Source organism: Scomber japonicus, chromosome 18 (genome assembly GCF_027409825.1).
Source record: "Scomber japonicus isolate fScoJap1 chromosome 18, fScoJap1.pri, whole genome shotgun sequence".
Taxonomy (NCBI): domain Eukaryota; kingdom Metazoa; phylum Chordata; class Actinopteri; order Scombriformes; family Scombridae; genus Scomber; species Scomber japonicus.
Window position 1 is genome coordinate 24411379 of NC_070595.1, and position 23906 is coordinate 24435284.

General features: G+C 39.1%; 1 protein-coding gene across 1 annotated transcript; it reads left to right on the forward strand.

Moving 5' to 3' along the window:
* Window positions 1-232: 232 nt before the first annotated feature.
* gfap (glial fibrillary acidic protein) lies at window positions 233-7432 on the forward strand. The gene is made up of 9 exons (XM_053337744.1): window positions 233-753; window positions 3004-3064; window positions 3163-3258; window positions 3354-3515; window positions 3783-3908; window positions 5509-5729; window positions 5817-5860; window positions 6566-6648; window positions 7391-7432. The coding sequence occupies exons 1-9, from the start codon at window positions 233-235 to the stop codon at window positions 7430-7432; spliced, it is 1356 nt and encodes a 451-aa protein (XP_053193719.1).
* Window positions 7433-23906: the final 16474 nt, after the last annotated feature.

Here is a 23906-nt window from a genome sequence, read left to right on the forward strand (position 1 = left end):
TCCCTTGCACACAGCTTTTTGAGTGTCATATAAACCACCCCTTCGCTTTCCCTTTTTGTCCCTTTCACTGCCTGCCACCCTCCCTTCTTTCTGCCCCACCCTGTGGCCTCTCTGCCTCTCTGCTCTGGACTTGGGGGTGGTGGTGGTGGTGGTGGTGGTGGTGGTGGGTAGGGGGATTTGCCTGCTTCTATAAAAGCCCAGTTTGTGCCCTGAGCGAGCTTCATTTCCCATCATGGAGAGTCAGAGAGTCCAGTCCTCTTACAGGAGACGTTTTGGGTTCACTAGCTCCAGCAGCACAGGGGTCAGAATTGGGAGCCTTTCCTCAGGCCGCTACTCCTGGCATGGCACCCCTCGCACCCTAACCCACTCCAGCCCCGTCTCCCGGATCTCCCTGGGCTCCACCAGCATGGCCATGCTCGGAGGGAGCACAGGGGACCGACTGGACTTCTCAGCTGATTCCTTGATGAAGTCCCAGTTCAAGGAGACGCGCACCAACGAGAAGGTGGAGATGATGGGCCTGAACGACCGCTTTGCCAGCTACATCGAGAAGGTGCGGCTGTTGGAGCAGCAAAACAAGGTGCTGGTGGTGGAGCTGAACCAGCTGAAGGGGAAGGAGCCCAGTCGCCTTGGAGACATCTACCAGGAGGAGCTGAGGGACCTGAGAAGGCAAGTGGACAGTCTCACCTCTGGCAAGGCCCGTCTGGAGATAGAGAAGGACAGCCTGGCTGCGGATGTGAGCACGCTCAAGCAGAGGTAGGAGGAAACTGGGTGGAGGATCATGCACTTTGTAGTCAGACCACTCCTCTGTGTCTCTTCTTAACTCTTTCTTTTTCCTCTCTAGATTGCTCAGTGATCTCTTGATTGTACTTTTTAATGATGAAAGAGTATTTGTAGTGTAGTTGGAACTCATCAAACTTATTTAAAGTTTCTCTGGAACTGAAAATCAGCTGAGTAGCTATAATTTTGTATGTGATAAAAGTAGAAATGTAATGTATAAACACTTAATTAGGGTTACAAAAAACTTAACAACTTTAAATGAACTCAGACAATGACTAATAATAGATATAGAATATAGGAATTAGAGCAAACTACTTCCTGAGTTGTCCCTTCTTCTTCTTCTATATAATGGGTTTTATATACTGAATTTCAATTTTTTATCTTCTGCTCAAAGTGTGCAAAAGTTTTTTTGTTTGCAACAGTTTTGCATCTTAATGGTTCAAAGCAAGTAAACGTATTAAAGTATTAACGGTTGCTGCACAAATTCAGCAGCTTTTGGCCAATTTGGCTTTGATTCAACCTTGATGCTGCTGCACACTTGATTGGTTTGGTTTTGCTGCTTAGGACCAGAAATGTAAATAAGACAAACTCATTGCATAGTAGGATTTCTTTTTTTTCTTCTTCTTTTTCTTTAATTACAGAAGCATTTATATGCAGATTTGGTTTTGTCTTTTGATTCGTTGGAATGCAGACCACTGTGCGCTGCCCGAGCTTTACTCCTGGATCCCTCTTTACAAACTTGATCCTGACTGAAACCCTCGTCGCCATTGAGCGAGTGCGGAGGAATGAGGCACACACAATGGTCGCCCTCCACAAAGGGAGCAAACAGCCAGGCAGATGTTCTCTTCTTCCCCTTACTCAAAAAACCCACTGATTCACTGATTCACTGATTCACTCCTCTGTTGCAACGCCTTTTTAATGTTTTAATTTAATATGCACATGTGGTATGAATCTATAATTTAATTTAGACTGGAGGATTGAAAGTCTACCTCTGACTCCTCTCCAACCTCTGATTACCACGCAGCTGCTGGTTCCCTTCCTCAAAGAATAGAAAGTGAATACTGATGGCCGTGGCCGAGTGGGTCAAAGGTTACTTTAGTGATGCCTTTTTTAAACCTTTCCATTCAGCAAACACTGCATGAAGCCGTACAGATGTTACCCCCCAAAGTCTGAGCATTAATGTTTCTATGTCTGTCTGTGTGTTCGTGTGTGTGTGTGTGTGGCAGATGGATTACAGGGTGGTGTGTGTCGGCGTGCAAGGGGTGTGAGACTGAGGATGGATCTTTTGTATGTGTGTGTGTGTGTGTGTGTGTGTGTGTGTGGTTGTGTGTGTGCTGGATCCCGTGGGAAAGGCCTCTGACTGTTAGGTTGGAGTGAATGTGTAATGATGCGTAAGCTGCCCTTTCAGCTGAGCCCCAGTCGTCCTCTGCAGCACGGGGAGCAGCACTGAAACTCAAGCAGTAAAAATCTGATCAAAATGCTTGGAATGTGTTTCAATCCCCACAGTTGGACTCTTTTTAAAAATGCAGAAATAGCTCGTAACTGTGTGCCTTTTCTCTCTTTTACTCTTATTGAACCTGTCAGTGCTATCATGCATTATACAGTAAGTAGCTAAACTGGACATTATTTTTTACAGTAGGCTGTTTCAATGAAATATTGGGTGTTTTTGTCCTTTAAAAATATTAAATATGGTGATTAACCCTTACTTACTGTTCATATTCTCATTCACATATTTAGTCTCTACACCAATTCACATTCATCAGTCATTAATAAATGTTAAAAGTAATCCTTAATGAAGTTGTCAGAGAGCATATTCCATTCATTCATGGAAAACAGATCACTATTTTATGGTTCAGGAGAACATTTTATGGAATATGTAGAATAAAACATGAGTTTGAGTGGTGTTTTTTGAATTTTGTAGACTTGCATATACAAAAATGTAAATCAGCTGCACAAAAATTAAAACAATTATGCATTTTTTCCTCCATTTTTGTATACTGTGGGTCACTTTAGGAATCCAGCTAAAAGAAATGTGTATACAGTGTTTTTAGGAGTCTTAAATGTAAAAATGGGTCACATTTGACCCTGAATTGTACATAAGGGTTAATCAAAACAAGACGTTTTGCACGTTGCAGTCATTTACTAACAGTAGTAGTTTATTATGCATCATGATCAACTAGAGGTGCCTCAATTTTAAACTTTGACTCCTTTCTGTGTCTCGTTCAGGTTGCAAGAAGAGATGGGCCTCCGACAGGATACAGAAAACAGTTTGAATACCTACAGACAGGTAAGTCTGTTTCCTGGACTCATGATTTAAACACTTTCTACATTCAGTATGTCTGACTGTCTGTGCTCATTCGTCTGTGCTCCTCTTTCTTGGTATAGGATGTGGACGAGGCTTCTCTAAATCGTGTCCAGTTGGAGAGGAAGATTGATGCCCTGCAGGATGAGATACTCTTCCTGAAGAAGATTCACGAGGAGGTAAGAATGAAATTAATAACATACTTGACTCATCTTTAACTATAGCTTTACTCTTGTCATCACTTCTTTTTTTATCCCCTTCCCTCCTCTCTCAGGAGCTGCGTGAGTTCCAGGAGCATATCATGGCTCAGCAGGTGCATGTGGACCAGGATGTGTCCAAACCAGACCTGACTGCTGCTCTGAGAGACATCAGGGTCCAGTATGAAACTATGGCCTCTTCAAACATGCAGGAGACGGAGGAGTGGTATCGCTCCAAGGTCAGAGGACTCAAATATATTCTGTTTTGAGGTTTGTCGTGCTGAGAATTAAAAACTAAAACTAAGGTCATGTAAATCTGTATTTCTCAGATTTACATGACCTTAGTTTTAACTTGTGAGGAAATGTGTAAAAAAGTGTAATTGGAGAAAATATATTGCCCATTTATGAAGTATTTAGTATGCAAAGTGTAGAAATAAAAGCAAATGATGAAAATCATGACCACACGTATACTTACAGGCTGTTGGGGTGTTTGTGTTTGTGCACAGTTTGCCGACCTGACAGATGCAGCCAATCGTAACGCAGAAGCTCTTCGCCAGGCCAAGCAGGAAGCCCATGAATATCGCCGTCAGATCCAAGTGGTGACCTTAGACCTGGAGGCTCTCCGTGGGACAGTAAGTCCACCAAATCACAGAGAACACAGTTGCAATCTATAACACAATGCAATCAACCCTTTCATGCACTAATCATGATTATTATTATAACATCAAGCTTTAATTTGAGACCATTTACATCCACATCAGGTGAAAAGTATACCGACCGACTGCCATCCTTTGCAGAAAATGGAAACATACCATAATTTTAATCAGGAAGTGAAACAGATGAGTTGAGGTCATGTGACTGACTCAGCCAATCAAGAACATTAATCTGTTTGCCCTAGAAAACAAACAACTGTGATTAATCTTTTATATACAGTATGAGAGACAATCATACATTTGTCTCTGTGAAGATGATGGCAGCTAACATGTCACTGTATTGCTGAGCAGAAATGAGGCTACGTTAAATGACTAGCTTATATTACTTGATGGTTACTTTAACCCTGGTGTTGTCCTCAAGTCAAGGAAGAAGGAAGGAAGGGAGGTAGAAGGAAGGAAAGCAGGGAGGGAGGGAGGGAGGGAGGAAGGGAAGAAGGAGGGAGGGAGGGTGTAAGGAAGGAAGGGAAGAAAGAAGGAAGGAAGGAGGAAATGAAAGGAGGGAGGGAGGAAGGAAGGAAGGAGGAAACGAAAGGAGGGAGGGAGGGAGGAAGGAAAGGAGGAAGAAGGAAGAAAGGGAGGAAGAAGGAAGGAAGGAAGGAAACGAAAGGAGGGAGGGAGGGAGGGAGGAAAGGAGGAAGAAGGAAGAAAGGGAGGAAGAAGGAAGGAAGGAAGGAAGGAAGGAAGGAAGGAAGGAAGGAAGGAAGGAAGGAAGGAAGGAAGGAAGGAAAGAAGGAACAGTCAAAACAGACAGGGTCAATTTGACCCGGGAGGACAATACGAAGGTTAAATAGAAACCTGCAGTATTTTTCTGGTGACAACATTTAGTAGCTGCAAATACAAACACCTAACATTTGGCTTTAACATTAGATAACCTGTACAGACAACAACATACTGTACAGCACTTAGTCCAAAAGTCAAAACAAGCGTCTTGTCTGTATATTAGGGTCACTGTCCTGCTGCACTGTTCAAAATACTGGATACACTATAAGTCCTACACTATTTACTTAATATGGATGTTGTGAAGACCCTCAAACATCCTTATAGCAGACTTTATTTAACCTTATCACCAATCATTGCTTCATTTCAAAGCCACATAGTTTGTTGTGAGGCCCTTATTTACCCCTCTAGTATACATGGTAGTACTCCGCTGCTGAAAATAGAATAAATACAATATATAAAATCCAGTTAAATAAAACAATTTAAAAGAAGTAGCAGAAGTAGTAGAAGACATAGTGCTTCTGTGTGGAGATGATTGATAGGAAAGTTAGCTAAAGGCTAAAATGAAGAGGTACGTTTTCAGCTTTCTCTTGAAAATATTTAGAGCTGCTTCCTTAATATCTAAAGATAGTTTGTTCCGTAGTTTTGGGACATAATTGCTAAAAGCTGCATCCCAGATTTTCTTTCGGTTGTTACTGGAAACCTCCAACAAACCAGCATCATTAACAGAAACCTGAGTGTCCTGCAGTCCTCCACATCAGACTCAGGTGCTCATTACTCGGTCTCGTCTGCGCTCCTTCAGAACGAGTCTCTGGAACGTCAGCTCCGGGAGATGGAGGACCGCTTCTCCATGGAGACGACCGGTTACCAGGATACGGTGAGCCGCCTGGAGGATGAGACCCACGGGCTGAAGGAGGAGATGGCCAGACACCTGCAGGAGTACCAGGACCTCCTCAACGTCAAACTGGCCCTGGATATCGAGATTGCCACCTACAGGAAGCTGCTGGAGGGGGAGGAGAGCAGGTGAGAGGCTCGACGAAGCTGTTTGAGGTTCATGTAAAGAAATAATGTTGGTAGATATTAATGTTTGTCACTTCTCTGTTACTACAGGATCACTATTCCAGTTCAAAGCTTTTCCAACCTGCAGTTTAGAGGTCAGTATCAAATTGAGCTGTATAATTAGTCAATTAATCAATTGGTTGCTAGATATTAAATTAACCACCAATTAATTTGATGGTCTATTAAACTTCCTGTCGTCCTCCCGGGTCAAATTGACCCTGTCTGTTTTGACTGTTCCTTCTTTCCTCCCTCCCTTCCTTCCTTCCTTCCTTTCTTCCTTGCTTCTGTCCTTCCTCCCTCCTTCTCTCTTTCTTTTCTCCCCCTACCTTCCTCCCTTCCTCCTTTCCTCTTTCCTTCCTTTCTCCCTTCCTCTTTTCCTTTCTCCCTTCCCCCCATGTGGTTTATAAATAATGTCCATTCCACCTTCAAGAAACACAGTAGTTTAAAATCTTAATATACTAAAAACACATATACACATATATACACAGGTAGACAAATATGTAATGACGATGAGATAACAGCAGCTTTGATTAGAGCTACTGTGATACTGAACACACTTTAGTTAGAGTTATGAGTTTGGGTTAAATTAAGGCTTTCTTTTCTTCTTTTAAATTCAGTTAATGTTGAGCATGTTTGGGTTAAATCCTGTTTCACACAGGAACATGAAAATTATTCCTCCTCCTTGTCAGATATGAATGAAGAGGTAGAGATGATAGGAGGCAGATTACCTTTCTTTAACATCCTCTTCATTGATTGTTAATAATTGCAGTTCTTTCTTTCCTCCGTTCATCCTCTTTTAGAAACTAATCTGGAAACTAAAATGCCAGAGCCCCACGTGAAGAGGAGCATCCTGGTACGAACTGTGGAGACCAGAGACGGGGAGGTATGTGCTTTTTAAAAAACAACAACAACAACAAAACAAAACAGATTTTTACTCTTATATTTTATTATTATTATTATTATTTTATTTATTTATTTTTTATTATTATTATTATTGTTATTATTTTATTTTATAATTATTATTTTTATTTTATTTTATTATTATTATTATTATTATTATTATTATTATTATTTTAATTATTTTAATTGTTTTATTGTATAATTATTATTTTTATTTTATTTGATTATTATTATTACTATTATTATTATTATTATTATTATTATATATAATTATTATTTTTATTTTATTTTATAATTATTATTTTTATTATTTTTATTATTATTATTATTATTTTATTATTTCCCATGACACATTCTTATGTCTTGGGCCAATTGTCTTTCTTTGAGTATCTATTCTAATAACATTGTATCCCCTGAAATATTTCTGTTGGACTTAATGGAAATGAAAATAAAAATTTGATCGCAAAAAAAAAAACCCAACAAAACAAAACAGCACAACATAAATCTCTCATACTGAAACAGGTCAATCTGCACCCTGTACCTCCCTCTCATTTCCTCTGGAGGGCGATATTAAGCCCCTGTGCAGGTTTTCACACACAATAACATTTCCTCGGCACACCTGATGCCATTTGCCACACATATAAAAAAAAAAAAAACCTCACCAGGGATTTGCCCCCTTTTTTTTCTTCCTATTTTTAACCCTGGTCTCTTTTTCTTCTTTTCAGATCATTAAGGAATCAACCACTGAACACAAAGATCTTCCTTGAGGGTTTTAACGACCAGCTCTACAGATCTGGTCCTCATTGACCCCTCTCCACCCCTTCCCCAAAAAAATCTGCATCCACTTTCTCTCCCTTCATCAGCATCACCTGCAGGCTAATGTCTTTACTGCCCTAAAACCATAATATAACCACTTCCTATGTGCTCTCATTAGAAATTCTGCCAAAACGTCCATGTTTAGCTTTTTATTGTACAGCTCCACTTTTTCTTTTTTTTTTTATTATTATTTTAGCTCAAGTTGGAAATGTAGCCCAAAGGTTTGTAGCTTGTTCCAGTTCAATCTTACTGGGAAATGACTGGTAACCTGTTTTAATCTAGCACAGACTGACCCAGACCAGATTATTATTTTTCTTAGCGTTGTTTCTACAGTAAGTAGGTGCCATAGAGGAGGTATAGGACTACGTAGCGAGGAGGTGTAGGTTGACGTGTGGATCCGTGGATGTGAAATGTGGCGAGTGAAGTACAGGAGGAAGTCGACTGTATAACGTCAGAGCTGAGCTTGGGCAGAGAATAGAGAGATATGTGTATGTTAGAGCAGATTTTTGGCAGAACGACCAGCGACTACTATCAGCTGGTTTTTAACTCTTGTCTGGTGCTATTTTACATTTCAATGGTTTGTGGTAGAAGCCAACCTCTATTTTGAGGGTTGTTTCCTGTAATTAAAGGTCCACTGGTGTTTCTTATTTTATATTTTTTATAGGTAGTTCTGTTTCACTTCAGGATGATTGGACCTCTTTTTAGATTTGACTTGGGTGGAGCTTTGCTGAGAGTTTTGTTGAGATTATGAATTAATCTTTTAGGCGTTAATGCTACTTTTTCACTCTCACTCATTACTTAGTGGCCAAAATCTGTAGAGCTTCAACGCTATAGGAGGAAGTATAGAAAGAAATGACATGTTGGATAGAGTTAGAGAGCACTAAACAAAGCCTGAAAGCACTATCGAGCTAGATCTATTAGCCAAATTAAAATCTTGAGGACACTAGACCATGCAATACTTAAAAAGGCAATAAAAGAAGATGAAATTGCTGCAGCTGCATATCCAATTTTTGGCATTTTTTATTCTTTTGCATTTGCTGCTAAATGATAGAGTGACCATAGGCGACTTCAGCAAGGAAACCACCTGCATAGCATCTATAATAAACTATATGCTGTATATAAAACTATCAATTGTTCCATCTATAGGTGCAACAAAACTAACAGGAGAGTCTGTAGTGTTTCTTTTACCTACATAGTTCTGAGGTGAAATCTAAACAACCAAAAAAAACAGCACAAAAAAAATACATAAAATAACATTGAGTGTAGAGTTAAGCCATAGGACCTTTAAACTCTTCTCCATCACTTTCTCTAGCTGTTGGTATCCTCCGTCTCTTGACCACAACATGTTTGATAAGACTTTTATTTTTTTTTGTTTGACACCAGGATGTGTCAGAGCATGCCCACTTATCTCACAGAGGTGATAGGAACAGAGCCAGGTTGGAGGTGCGGAGGGGAAAAAAAGGAGGTGTTTTGGAAGCTGACGCAACCTTTGACCTACAGACTCTAGTTAAGCCAACAAGCTCCACTCCAACAACTAAACACACACACACACACACACACACACACACACACACACACAGGCACAATTTATGTAGCATTTGACTGATAGCAGAGCCGAGGAGGTAACCCCTACATCTCATACCTGCACCAGAAACCCTTTATTTTTTAATTTTGAAGGAGAGAAATTGCCTTTGAGGAAGCTAGAAGGAAGGAAGGAAGGAAGGAAGGAAGGAAGGATGGGTGAATGGATGGAGGTCAAAGGTCAAACACTGTAATCTACGAAGCCCCGCTGACTGAAAACCATGCTGACAGGCTCTACTTCTAATGACTGCGGTGCTACTGTGCACTCATGCCGGGGGACACACTGTGATTTGTGTTTCCATGCATGTGCCTCCCACCTTCTCCCCTCTGCATCTTCAACCCCCTTCTTCTCCCCTTCTTATTGTTTTTGTGTTATTTTTTTATTTCTAAATGTCGATCTTACATAGAAATGTTAAATCTTGAGTCTCGTAGCACAGCCTGAATCCTGCTTTTATTTTTTATTTTCTATTTTGGAAGAAACCAGATGTGAATATATAACATTAGCTTTGACCAATGCTACGTGCTAATGTCATGTTAACTTAACGGCAATAAACATTTCTGTTTGTTAGAACTGTTGCTTCTCATTTAGTCTTTTCTAAAATGGGCTTTTCCTTTCATTTTTCATTATAATACTGACACCACACATACAAGTCAATCACCTCTCAGTCTCCACACTGAGTATTAAATATGCTGACAATTGACTTTAGGCTGACAGCAGCAGACAGATCATCATGAGTGATTGTTTCTGCCCGTCAGCCAGGCTGCACCGCTGAGCAGATGGGTTCATTTCCTGTTTTATCAGGGCTCATTATGAGTGCTGCTACTGTATATCCAGGTGGTGGGGTAATTGTTTCCAAAAATAGGGTCTTCTGAGAGGCGAATAAACACCTGCACAGGATTGTCACAAAAAATAAAAGTCTGTTTCGCATCATTTTGAATCAGGGAATTGACTTTAATTCTGTCCTTGTACATTTTACAAGTTTAAGTAATTAAAACAAGGCTCAGTTGATCGCATCTGTCCTAAAATTAACAGTCAGGTGCCCTTATGAAGTTGAAAATGAGTATTTGCTTCCTATTATAATACTTCTTTTTCATTTTTGGCCATGATTTAAATGTAAGTGATGGAGGACTTAATTTATCATCCTTGCTCAACCTTGCTTTGCCTTATTATGAGGCTTCAGTTGGCTTAATTAGTCAAATTTAGCACCTTTTTACAGTCATTTTATTCCAAAATTTCCTTTTTATGTCAGTATCTCTCCACTGCAGCTCAGCAAGAAGGAAGCACTGTCCAAAAAAAAAACAGACTTTGGAAGACAAACCCAGTTTATTTGATTTTACTCATTTAAGCCTCATTAACTTTTGAACAGATTTTGTCCTTCATCTCTTACATTGGGAGAACAAGAGCTCTCTTAATGTCCAGCATGGGAGTTATAATTACAGCAAGCTAAAAGTCAACCCAATCCTTACTTCATAAACACACTGTTTCAGTCTCTGAATCATCTTGACTCTGATCAATACAACAATTATTCAATTTTTTCTCTATAAGGGAAGTTTGAATCCACTAAAAACACTCCAGCAGGTGTTGTCGCTCATAGTCAGGGTCCGTTATTGTTACTGTTCGGGACATTTTATTGTCTAAGATGAAATGGGCTTCCAAAGTGGCTCTTAATATAATATAAACTAAAATGTTTGAAGACTCTTCGCTCACAGTAAAACTTTTTATTGGTGCTTCACATTCAAGAGTAAGTCAGAGCAGAGAAGTCACAAAGTGCTTCACAGAAGAAATAAAGAATAAATGTTCATACAGAAATAATAAAATCTAAATTAAATAGAAACAAATGGGTCTTTAGCTTAGGTATCCACTGTGTCCACAGATCTTAGGTCAAAATGTGAGAGAGTCACACCTAGAGACAGGAAAAGAGGAAGGGAGCAAAGAAGGAAGGACAGAGGAAAGAGGGAAGGGAGGAAGGAAAGGAAATGAAAGGAAGGAAGGAAGGAAGGAAGGAAGGAAGGAAGGAAGGAAGGAAGGAAGGAAGGAAGGAAGGAAGGGAGCAAGGAAGGAAAGAAAGAGTGAAGGAGGGAGGGAGGAAGGACAAATGGAAGGAAAGAAGGAAGGAAGGAAGGAAGGAAGAAAGAAGGAAGGAAATGAGGGAGGAAGAAAGGGAGGAAAGGAAAGAAGGAAGGACAGAAGAAAGAAGGAATGAGGGAGACAGGAAAAGAGGAAAGGAGGAAGGAAAGGAAAGGAAGGAAGGAAGGAAAGAAGGGAGGAAGGGAGGAAAGAAGGAACAGTCAAAACAGAGTAAAACTTTTTATTGGTGCTTCACATTCAAGAGTAAGTCAGAGCAGAGAAGTCACAAAGTGCTTCACAGAAGAAATAAAGAATAAAAGTTAAAACAGAAACAATAAAAAACTAAATTAAAGGTAGAATATGTAGAATGAGCAGAACAACGCCATCTAATGTCTCGAGATCGTAGTCGCAACAACCAAAAAGTAATTCCAGCAGTCGGGTTGCCAGGTCCGGTGCCGGATTTTATTTTAGCTCTAACTCTGTAAATATACCACTTTATCCACATGTCTAACCTTTTTAGGCGAGAAAGTAGCACTTTAGATCCACAATGTGACGCTAATTTGTCCAAATAACATCTGCTTAAAGTTTTGTTCCTGCGAATTCGGAGCCACTCAAGTTAGCCGTAGCGAGTAACGCACTTCCGGTCATTTTCACAAAATAAAACACCCGTTGCCTTTTATTATTAAGAAAACCATAACGATAGAGTTGGTGCTTTTATTTTGAAAACAGGAAGCGAACATACCCTCGCTGTAACTGACTTGAAACCACCGCGGTACATTACATTGTAACGCCAGTGGGAGTAGCAGCAATGTCTCTGCCATAGACTGTATATAAGAAACTGCTACTTACTGCCTAATCCTAAACACCGATTGGCTTGTGTGTGGTGTCGTCAGAAGCAGAAGAGGCTCACGGTCGTAAACATCTAGTCACGTGTAGTCTGAGATGGACGCGCAGGTCAGGAAATGACGTAAACGGACCGTATATGGTTTGTTATTTGTGTTATTACATTACGTGTTGGACTAAATACATGGACATATTGAGGAAAATATTCCGGTTTTATGAAAACGGATTTCCTATTTCACAAGAATGGATATTTGGCGAGCTGTACAGAAAGTGCTGAGTCATAAGATGATCGTTGTGGATAAAGGGAAGACTTTGAAGGTATGTAGGCATTATAGCTTTTCTCACTTAGCTCAGGGGCTAGCCAAGCTAATCGCTAATACTATTACGGCTGTGAGCAACCATATAAGTCGTGAGTGGTCTTGAATGAATCAGAACAATCTAAGCTTTCCAACAATGTACGGCATGAGTATATATGTTTAAGGGTTTGTGTTTAAAACATTCAGAAGAACGTGTGGCTACCTCCTAACATCCGTCCTGTCCCGTGAACGGAACAGCGTGCGTTAAGAGGTTAATGATCAAATATCAAAATCCGAATAGCGTCAGAAAGTCAACCCACTCTCCACATTTCCATTGCTACCGTTTTGATACTTCATGGTACACAAACAAATAGCATCTCATATGAAAGCTAAGACCCTGGCGAGTTCAACAGTACCATTATTGCGCTAAAAACTCAGTGAACCAGCAGCATACAAAGGTAAACAACCACTTATTTAAAGCGACTAACAGATATTCTGTCTTACCTTCGAAGTTTTGTGATGAAAAGTTGTACTTGAGAGCAAAAAACGCTGGTTTTAGTGAGTCCAACACGGCCGTGTTTGTTTACAACTCCATTTCACCCAGTGCCAGCCTACAGTAGCTGCACCGGAAAAACAGACAACCCTGGCAACCCGCACTTCCGGTCGCTAATTGGCTGGTACAATGTACACAGAACGTGTCAGAACGTCATTGTCGAACCCGTCAAAAAATTTTAAAGATATTAATTCAGACTAAATTTTTTTTTTAATGGAAAAGCAATACTTTCATTCTGTACCCCTCAAAACGCCCCGTGGCTGTATTAATTTAAAAAAAAATATAGCTTTTAATAAATATTCTACATATTCAACCTTTAAATAGAAACAAATGGGTCTTTAGCTGCTTTTTAACAGATCTTCAGTCAAAATGTGAGAGAGTCCCAAAGTTCAGGACCCACAATTTCAAAAGCAGTCTCCTTTAGTTTTAAGCCTTTGTCTTGAAACAACCAGCAAATCTTGATGTGAGGACATTACAGAGCTGCTGGAGGGCTGCAGTAGATCTCTAATGGAGGCAGGAGCCCTTTGTGTCAGGCTCTGCTCATCCATCATTCTGCACAGTGAAGCTCAAACATCCAGCAAGGTGAAAAGTTGAATGTAGTGGGACTTCAAGTAGAAGTAACAGCACTGCAATATAAGAATAATCCCTCCACAAGAAAACATATTGCATTAAAAAGGCTCTTAAAGGTGGACTATGCAGAATTTAGTGTCATCTAGATGAACAGACCGAGTCAGAAATGGAGTATAATATTCTTAACCCTTGTGTCGTCCTCCCGGGTCAAATTGACACCGTCTCTTTTGACTGTTCCTTCTTTCCTCCCTTCCTTCCTTCCTTCCTTCCTTCCTTCCTTCTTCCCTTTCTCTTTATTTTTTCCTTCCTTCTTCCCCTCCTCCCCTCTTTCTTTGCTCCCTCCTCCTTCCTTCCTTCCTTCCTCTTTTCGTCCTTACTCCTTTCCTTCCTACCTTCCTACCTTCCTTCCTTCCTTCCTTCTTTCTCTCCTAAATTCCTTCCTCTTTTCGTCCTTACTCCTTTCCTTCTTTCCTTCCTTCTTCCCCTCCTCCCCTCTTTCTTTGCTCCCTCCTCCTTCCATCCTTCCTTCCTCTTTCCTTCCTTCCTTCTTTCCTTCCTCCTTTCTTCCCTCCTTCCTCCTTTCTTTCTTTCCTTCCTTCCTTCCTCTTTTCGTCCTTACTCCTTTCCTTCCTACCTTCCTACCTTCCTTTCCTTCCTCCATTCCTTCTCTCCTAAATTTCTTCCTCTTTTCCTCCTTACTCCTTACTCCTTTCCTTCCTTCCTTCCTTCCTTTCTCCCTTCCTCCTTTCCTTCCTTCCTTCCTTCTCTCCTTACTTCCTCCCTCTTTTCCTCCTTACTCCTTTCCTCCCTTCCTTCCTTCCTTTGTTCCTTCCTTCCTTTTTTCTCTCCTAAATTCCTTCCTCTTTTCGTCCTTACTCCCTTCCTTCCTTCCTTCCTTCCTTCCTTCTTTCCTCCCTCCTTACTCCTTTCCTTCCTTCCTTTCTTCCCTCCTTCCTTCTCTCCTTACTTCCTTCCTCTTTTCCTCCTTACTCCTTTCCTTCCTTCCTCCTGTCCTTCCTTGACCTGAGGACAACAGGAGGGTTAAGTATGTTTTAATAAGTGTATAATCCCATAAAAATAAGAATTTTTGATTTTTTTTTGTTACTTTATAATGAGCCCTTTATATCCACAAAGGGTCTTCTTCCTCAGAGCTCACCATGTTGCACCGCCCAGAACGGACACACCGCTGGCTCTAGAGAGAGAGGCCTTTTGTAGCCTCTAGATGCCACTAAATCCTACACACTGCACCTTTAAATTCAAACAAGTATTATTAACTAGATTTACTCAACATGTCAAAAGTAAAAGACGCCCATAATACAGAATATGGCCCCTGTTATACAACGATATTATTGGATTAGATTATTATTGGAGTGATGCATTCATGTGGAAGTTGTATTTGACTTGGTTGAGTTGGAGGTAACTATTTTATACATTGTTGGATAGTTAAACCTCATTTTCAATCAAATTTGACCCGTTTTTACATTTGAAAGCAATTAAAAACAACCTAAACTACATTCTTGAGGCCTGACATGTTCCTATAATAGCTCAGAATGTGTAAAAAATGGAAATATTCTTAAAATTATGTATTTTAGTGCAGCTAGTGTTAAAGGTTAAAGGTCAAATTTGCAGCTAAATTTCCTCTAAGCATCTTCTTTCATTGTCCTCTTCTATATTTCTTTAGTATAACGTCTGTGATGTGTATATTGAAGTGCAACTCATCGAGCAAGTGTGTGTAAAGTACAGTATGTATCTGTTTTGTCCGGCTCTTATCGGAGGAATGGAGGGTCTCAGGTTCTGCACTGAAGTCGACCCTGAGCTGAAGGAATTCACGGCTAGATAAACCTCTCAGGCCTGTTCAGGGTTCAGGCACTGACGTCTGGCCCTGAAACACTTTCCCATCCAGTCCTTGTTCTCACAGAGGCCGGTAAGGGGCGAAAGGGTGACGGAGCGGAGATGGGCATTTTTAAGCTCATTATCTCTTAGAAGCGGGTGCCAGGTGACAACAGCTGTCATGTAAAGCTGCAGAAAACATGAATAAGCGCCAGCATCCAGTCTCATTAGAAAATACACCGTTTGACTTGAAAGCATCAGCATGAACGTCCATGAAAGGCAAGCGTGACTGAAAACACTCTTAATTAGCTGTAATATTAATGACTCCAAAACAAGATATTCCTTCATTCTGATGAAGCTTTTCATGGGTGAATAAACTTTTGCCCAATTTGTTATATTAAAAGACGGATTCACAGTTTTTTAAGTGTCGTAAAACAACAGTCAGGAGACCAAATTAACACTGACAGGTTTTTCTTGCTGTAATCATTCCTCCTGGGAAAAATCCACAGTCCTCCGTCTGTGCCAAAAAACTTAATTTGTATGTGAATGTATCTGAAGTTGATATGAAGCTTCAGCCGTCCAAATGAGTCAAATCAAGATTAGATTAGATTAGATTAGATTTCTTTATTTGTACCCGCAGGTAAATTTGGCTCGCAGTGAGAGACATTCATACAAAACAATACAATAAAATGAAAAACAGTAAAATAGCCACACAATTCGTCATCATCCCCTTCATCATTCCATGCTGCCTCACAAAGTGCATTTAATATGTAAGGTGGCTACCCAAAAAGTGCATGGCATAAAGTGCATAAGTGCACTCATCATCATATCGTCATCGCCATCATCAACACAATCATCGTCAACATCACCATCATCATCAACTCCACCACTCCCCAACCATCATCAAGGGATCACTAGTTCTTATTAAGATGTATGATGTCTGCAGGGACAAAGCTAGACCTGTGCCTTTTAGTTTTGGTCCTAGGTACGGTGTACCTGCGGCCAGATGGGAGGAGCAGGAAGTCACTATAGAGGGGGTGAGACCTGTCCCCTAAGATGGAACCAGTGAGCCGCTGCAGCTGTCTTATATACAGGGCTTCTGAGATAGGCTGTGTCTCACCGATCATCCTGCTAGCCCATTTGACGACCTGGCTCAAGTAGATATGTTTCAACGTTACAGTTTTTTTAGTGCCTCTTTTTGTTACTATACTATAACACAAAGAGGGAATTTGATGCTAAAAAGACTGTAAATGTGTCAGATATCCACTTGATATGACTAACTCATATGTCTGCTGAAGCTTCACATCAACTTTTAAATGTGGACACACTGTGGGTTTTGGCCTCCATCACTTATGTCAATCATCTTTTAACAGCTAGTATTTACAGGAGGAATTATTACAGCAACCCTTAACCCATTTTCACATATATATGTTTATTTGGGGACCTGACTGTTGAAAAAACTGTGAACCTGTCCTTTAAAAAACTGGTTGATTAGTCAGTTAATTGATTAATTGCATCCAGTGGCGTGCACAGACTTTTTGAAGGGCAGGGGTGAAAAGAAAAAAAAGGGCACATACAGCACGTTCTCGCACTGTTTTTGCCACCCAAGAGAGCAGTTTAATGTGTTTTGCCAACCAGGAAGGAACCTTAGCGCGCTTTTTGGCTCCCAAGAGGGCACTTTAGCACGTGTTTTTTTTTAACAAATGGGCCACGAGGGGGGGTAATCGCCCCCCCCCCCCTTCTGCACACGACTGATTGCATCCAAAACAATTTGCAGCTTTACTGAAAATTGACCATTGATTATTTTTTCAATCACAATGCCAAACATTACCAAGTAAAAGCTTCTCAGCTGTGAGCATTTGCATTTATCAACATTTACTGATGACCAATAAAGCAAATAATTGGCAGATTAATCGATAAATTGAAATTAAGAAAAATAATGAAACTAATAATAATTTTTTTGCAGCCGGTCTGATAGATAGTTGTGTGTTGTTCCAGACGTGCTGTTTCCTTTTTCCTCTCATTCAAGAAGTCTTTTATGAGAGATTATTACAAAATGTCCCATCTTATTATGTTTAGGGACATTCCTGGATCAGTATCTGCATGTGGATTCACCAAATTTCACTTTTATTTCTGTAATAAGTACATTTTAAAGAGGTTTTTTTAGATATCCTGCTGACTAAACACACAATCTCCTTGGAAAAGTTAGAAAAGTTAAAAACACCTATTTCACTTAGCTTTTAATAAGTTTTCAACTTTAGGCTTTATTATTAATTTACTCATGGTTTTAATTACATTTTAACATGATTTACAGATGTTTAAACCTAAATTTAATCATCTTAGATAGCCTTTTGGGTTTTATTCTAATCATTTAATGCTTAATGCTTCGCACTTGAGCTTATTGTGATAAACTGTGAACTATGTTGTATGCATATTTTAAATGACGTTTTACTTTGGAATAAGCCGTGAGATGCTTCAGCTGTAACTCACACGTATCGTCCAGCGTTACCTCTGGCGCTCTTTGTCTTTAGGGCTGTTTGTGCTCTACCCTCTTCAGCGCACATTCCTGTCTTACTTGGCTCTCACACCAAAGGGTCACGGGAAGGCATGAGTGCTCCTTGGTTAATTTTAGCCCTCATTTCATCGAGGCCATTGAGACAAAACACAGAGCAACCACCTCATCCCGTCTGCTGGACTGTGAAAGCCACGTTCCTTCTGATCTCTGGGCACCTTTTACAGACTGGATCACTGAACACGTGCTCATACTGGCTGCTTCACTGTGGACAAAGTGGAGAGATGGAAAGTAACTGTACACTGTTGAAGTACTTGTTCCTGAGTATTTCCATTTCATCCATTTGATGCAACGTCATACTTTCACTTCACTTCATTGAGAGGGAAATATTGCACTTCCTCATCATCTAGTTACTTTTCAGATGAAGATTTGACACAATGGATAATATTACAAGCTTTTAAAATACAACACATTGCTAAAGTTGAAACCAAAAAGCAGTGTGTAGTCGAGGTCACATTTCAGATGTCTATGAGTTGTTAACAGCTCCACCAAAGAGTGATTTTTCCCTCTAAACTTCTCACATGGTTTCATTTCAATAAATGTTCAAATGATCCAATATTTCACTATTTCTCTTTGTTTTTCTTCTTTCCTCTCCCATTAATCATCTCACCAGCCCTCACATTTATCTGCTGACCCTTTGGAGGGCCCCTACCCCTAGGTTGGGAACCACTGGACTAAACTAGCTAACTGTATATAAAGTAGTATAAACTAGCTAACTGTATATAAAGTAATGTAAACTAGCTAACTGTATATAAAGTAGTGTAAACTAGCTAACTGTATATAAAGTAATGTAAACTAGCTAACTGTATATAAAGTAGTGTAAACTAGCTAACTGTATATAAAGTAGTATAAACTAGCTAACAGTATATAAAGTAGTGTAAACTAGCTAACAGTATATAAAGTAGTATAAACTAGCTAACTGTATATAAAGTAGTGTAAACTAGCTAACTGTATATAAAGTAGTATAAACTAGCTAACAGTATATAAAGTAGTATAAACTGGCTAACTGTATATAAAGTAGTATAAACTAGCTAACTGTATATAAAGTAGTATAAACTAGCTAACTGTATATAAAGTAGTATAAACTAGCTAACTGTATAAAGTAGTATAAACTAGCTCCACCTCCAGCAGCTACAACAGTAACATGTTGCTCTAACACTGATGCTTCACTATTAATAATCTAATGATGTCATATATAATAATATATCACTACTTTTACTGTAATACTGCATACTACATCACTCATAATACTGCAGTACTTTTACTGTAATACTGCATACTACACCACTCATAATACTGCAGTACTTTTACTGTAATACTGCATACTACATCACTCATAATACTGCAGTACTTTTACTTGACTAGGATTTTACATGCAGGATTTTGCTTGTAATTGAGTATTTTTACATTATTGCTACTTTTATTTGAGTGAAGGATCTGAATACTTCTTCCACCACTGCTAAAGGGGCATTAATATAGTTTCTTATTGCATTTCTTGTCATTTTTGCATGGTCTTTGATCCCTGTATTAATTAAAACCTTAATAGGCCACACAGACTCAGTAACTATGTATCCACTGAGATCAATGTCAGTGCAAACTTTAGATTAAAAGGAAGAAAACCAGGGCAGGTGATGCGTCAGTGTTGCCACTACAAGCGAGGATAAGCTGAGAAGCACGGACGATAAGATATTACAAACTGTAAATTACACTAAGCTGTAAACATCACTCAGCTCGGTTGGTCAATGAAACTCCTCGATGGCAGATATTCCCAAACAAAACTAACCGATGTGCGATGTGTGTGTGTGTCGTGAAGCCACTCGAAGCCTCTGCAGGTGACCTTTAATTAGGTATACAGTTGATAGTCTGGGCCTGAATGTCTGCACTGTCTCTGAACGTGCCGTTGGTGCCAGCTCAGTGTCTTCTCTTTGGGGTCAGGGAGTCCTCTAGAGGGGACATATTATGCTTTTTGTGATTTTCTGTTAATTAGATACTATTATCATGCTGGATGTCGGTGTTAAACATGGTCAAATTACACATTTTTATGCTTTAGCTCTGAGCGCTTCATTTGTGATGGTTTGTTTCTACCTCACAGATGAACCGACATCAGCTTATCACACATGTCCGTTACATAGCCTTGGTTGCTATGGGTGTTGCTAAGGTTATTCCACTTGTTGTCCATTTCCGTATTGTTCAGATATATTTGAGAAGTTTCCATTTTCAGTAAAGAACGAGAAAAAAGTGGTGAAACCCCTCTACTATAGTTTATTGCATGCAGGGACATCAAGAAGTGGCCAATCAGAACAGAGTATACTCATGAGGAGGCGGGCCTTAAAGAGACAAGAGCTAAAAACAGCCTGTTTCAGACAGAGGCTGAACTGAGGGGCTGCATAAAGGCCAATATAAGATAAATAAGAATTTGTTTGATGTGTGAATCAGACAAAGATATTCCAGTAGAGCCCCAGATTAAAAATATAAACCTGGAGATGTGCATGATGTGTCACCTTTAAGTCAAGTCCAGGAGCTGTTTTAAGTTCAAACTGAGGCTAGGTAAGAGTTTATTTAGTGAGCACTAAACTAAAACCGGTTGCACCACACAAACGAGTTCTTACACAGATGTTAGGAAACTAAATATTTAAACCCAATAGTAGTAAGGTTTGAATAGCTGAGTGAACCAACTTGACAACTAACCGTTTGCTAATATTTGACTAGGTTTAGGTTGTAGAGTAATACAATACGGTCCACACATCTGACACAGCAAAAAACACACACTATACCTCAAATTACAGCATTTTATACGACTATAATTAAAACTAAATTACCAAATGACTATTGCTAGGTTGGCATGTATTTTTCCAGATATACAGATATAAATAAAAGTCAGACCTACAGACACAAAGGACTAGAAGTTAGGTTTACTTTATCTTTTTGCTGCTATGAAATGTTATTTTTAGAAGTTATGTTTCAGCTTGTGATGCTATCGTCACTTCCTGTTAAAACTATCTTATTGAACAGCACTTCAAACGTTTCCCAGCAACCAATTTACACATTTCAAAGTCTTTATGAGATAAGACTTTTAAGTTTAAAAGGTGCAACTTGATGAAACTATAGTCACAGGACTTTACTTAAACTTATTGATGGTTCTTTATAAGTCATTTTAAGGCGTGTGACTCATGTTCGCTGCAGTTTGCATGACTGACTTAAACTGCAATAAAATCCAGTCACACTCCTGTAAAAAACCAGACCACCTTGTCCTCAGACTTTACAACCATGTTTTGTTTTCATATTTCATTTGTAACCCCCTCCCCCCTCCCCTCCCCTCCTCCTCCTCCTCCTCCTCTTTTTCTTCTCCCCTTTTTTGTTTTTGTTTTAACAGCTTTTGTTTCTGCTTTAATGGCACTTATCCAGCATGTCAGTGTGATGTGATTCATTACGTTGGCTCTCTCTGTTAAAACAGCTGCTTTAATATCCAAACCAAAACACACACACACACACACACACACACACACACACACACACACACACACACATACACACACACACACACATACACACACACGCACACACACACACACACACACACACTTTCCATACGATACATGCATGCTATTTAAAGTTTATCACAGCTAAAGATTAATATAATACTCCTGAAGTGTGATAGCAGCCACAGGGAGAGAGGACGCTGCTATTTTGAGCTCAGAGACTTGTGATGTCCAGTGAAGCAGAGTAGACTGGTGAGGGTCTGCACTCTGTCAGTGTCAGACCGCCGTCAAGTCATCGTCAATGATCAACAGAACTCCAGGACACGAGTTTCACAATAAACATCCTAACTCCTTACTGTGAAATGTGTAAAAGAGCTTTTTAAAGTCATGCAATGTCCCTAAAACCTCATTTACCCTGCAGATTATTGATTTTTAAGGCTGTAATTATTAGTTGATCAATCAGAATATAATTAATTGTTTAGCAAAAGAGTTCCAACATCTGGATTATGAACATTTGCAGCATTTCTGTTGCTTTATGTGACAGTAAACACAATATCTTTTTTCTTTTTCCTCATTTTTTTGACATTTTAATTGGAAAAATGATTAATCTAGAATATTATTGAATGGTTTCACCTCCTAATTAATTCTTAAATGAACCACCTTGCACCCTAAAGTGTAACGAGCCTTAAAGGGCATTTTGGATTGTGGGGCATGTGAGACATTTGAGGGCATATAGTCCATTTTTAAATACTTCTTATAGTCTAATGTGGGACTGTAGCTATAATAAAGAGGCAGATTGAATGTGAGAGCTTTATCAAACTATATTATACAGGGAAAAAGAAATCATGCATGTGCTTTAATAGGGCTGCAATAATTAATTAGAGCATAATTAATCATTAAGCAAACATCTGGAAATGAACATTTGCAGCATTTCTTTGTTTTATATGACAGTAAACAGATTATATTTAGGTTTTGGACTGTTGATTAAACATCATTACTACGCTGAAAATGTCACCTTGGGCTTTAGTAAGTGGTGATGTGGTGATTTTTCTCTCTTTTTTTGGACATTTTAACAGATATAATGATTCATTTAGAATATTATTGCATGATTTCAACCATAATTTCTTTGCTTTTATCATTTCTAAATGAACATTTAAGGGCATATAGCAAAAATCAGGCAGTCCATTTTTAATGCATCTGAACATCTAATACAACTCATTGTATCTTCTAATGTGGGACTGTAGCTATAATAAATCATGTCAGAGCGGAAATCTGAGGGCTTTATAACATTATAACAAGTAAACTAATCATGGATGTGCTTTAATGAGTTTGGAGACTTGAGACTGTAATTTTCTGCCCACTAACAAATCATGTCTATACCTTGCTGATATGAGACGATACAATACAGATTTATTGTACTGAAATTCATTAACCATCCTTAGAGAGGTCAGTTTAAGAGGTTGGCACACAGATTGAACATTTACAGTGACACTCATGGCACTTTAAACAGCATCAAACACTCAAAACTCAAACTTCTCTGTATTCAGATCCAGAGATGAGGGCAGAAATTGGTATTCTCTGTTTGAAACATGAGATCAGTCAGAAGAGACGCTGGTAGCATTTCTTATTGTGACCTACTTGAAAGGAGTGTGCCAAAGGTTGGTCAGTAATCTTTGAGCAAATTCAGACTTTATTATAAAGGTCATAGTGCAGTACGGCATAATACTCTCAACAAATAAATGATTTAAACAATATCTGACACATTTAGAAACACTGTAATGTTGAAACATATCTACTTGATTTGACTCATTTGGATGGCTGAAGCTTCATAATAGCTTCAGATCAACTATTAAATGAGATTTTTGCACAGAATGAAGATTGAGGATTTTTGGTTCCTATCACTTAAAGCAACAGGACGAATGATTAAAGCAAGAAAAATATGTTTCAATGTTAATTTGGACTCTTGACTGTTGTTTTAAGATTGTGAACCTACAAATATACAAGCAATGTGTTCAATTTTAAACATCTGCACTGGACTTTAATGTCAAATACAGACACTTATAATTTCAATTGTGTGCAATATTCATATAATATATATTTATTTCACTTTAATCTGTGCAATAAGAATATCACCTCTGGTATATTACCACTCGATACCAATATTACTCTTTTTTTTACATATATTTTACTATTATTGCTCTTATTTTTTTTTGTACTTATTATTTATTGTTCTTTGTTCTTGTCTTATTGCTGCTCTTATATTCTATTTTGCAGTCCACCATTTCCCCATTGTGGGACTAACAAAGGAAATATATTATCTTATCTTATTTCTATTTTTTAGTATGAACAGAAGGAAACGATTACAGCGAGAAAAACAGGTTTCAAAGTCCATCAGGGCTCCTGGCTGCTATTTTAAGACAATCGTTTACAAAATGTGTACTTGCCCTTTAACTTTTCTGACCAAATGAAATTAAAGTAATTGGCTTTATTTTGAAGTTGAGAGGTTAAATGAATGATGATTTCCGCTCTCGTTCTGGTTGAACTCAGTCTGACTTGACAGCTGGTGGAGGAAGGGGGAGTGGATCCAGGCAATCCGGCTCATAGGAGCTTCTTCTCCGCCGTCTTTCTGTGTC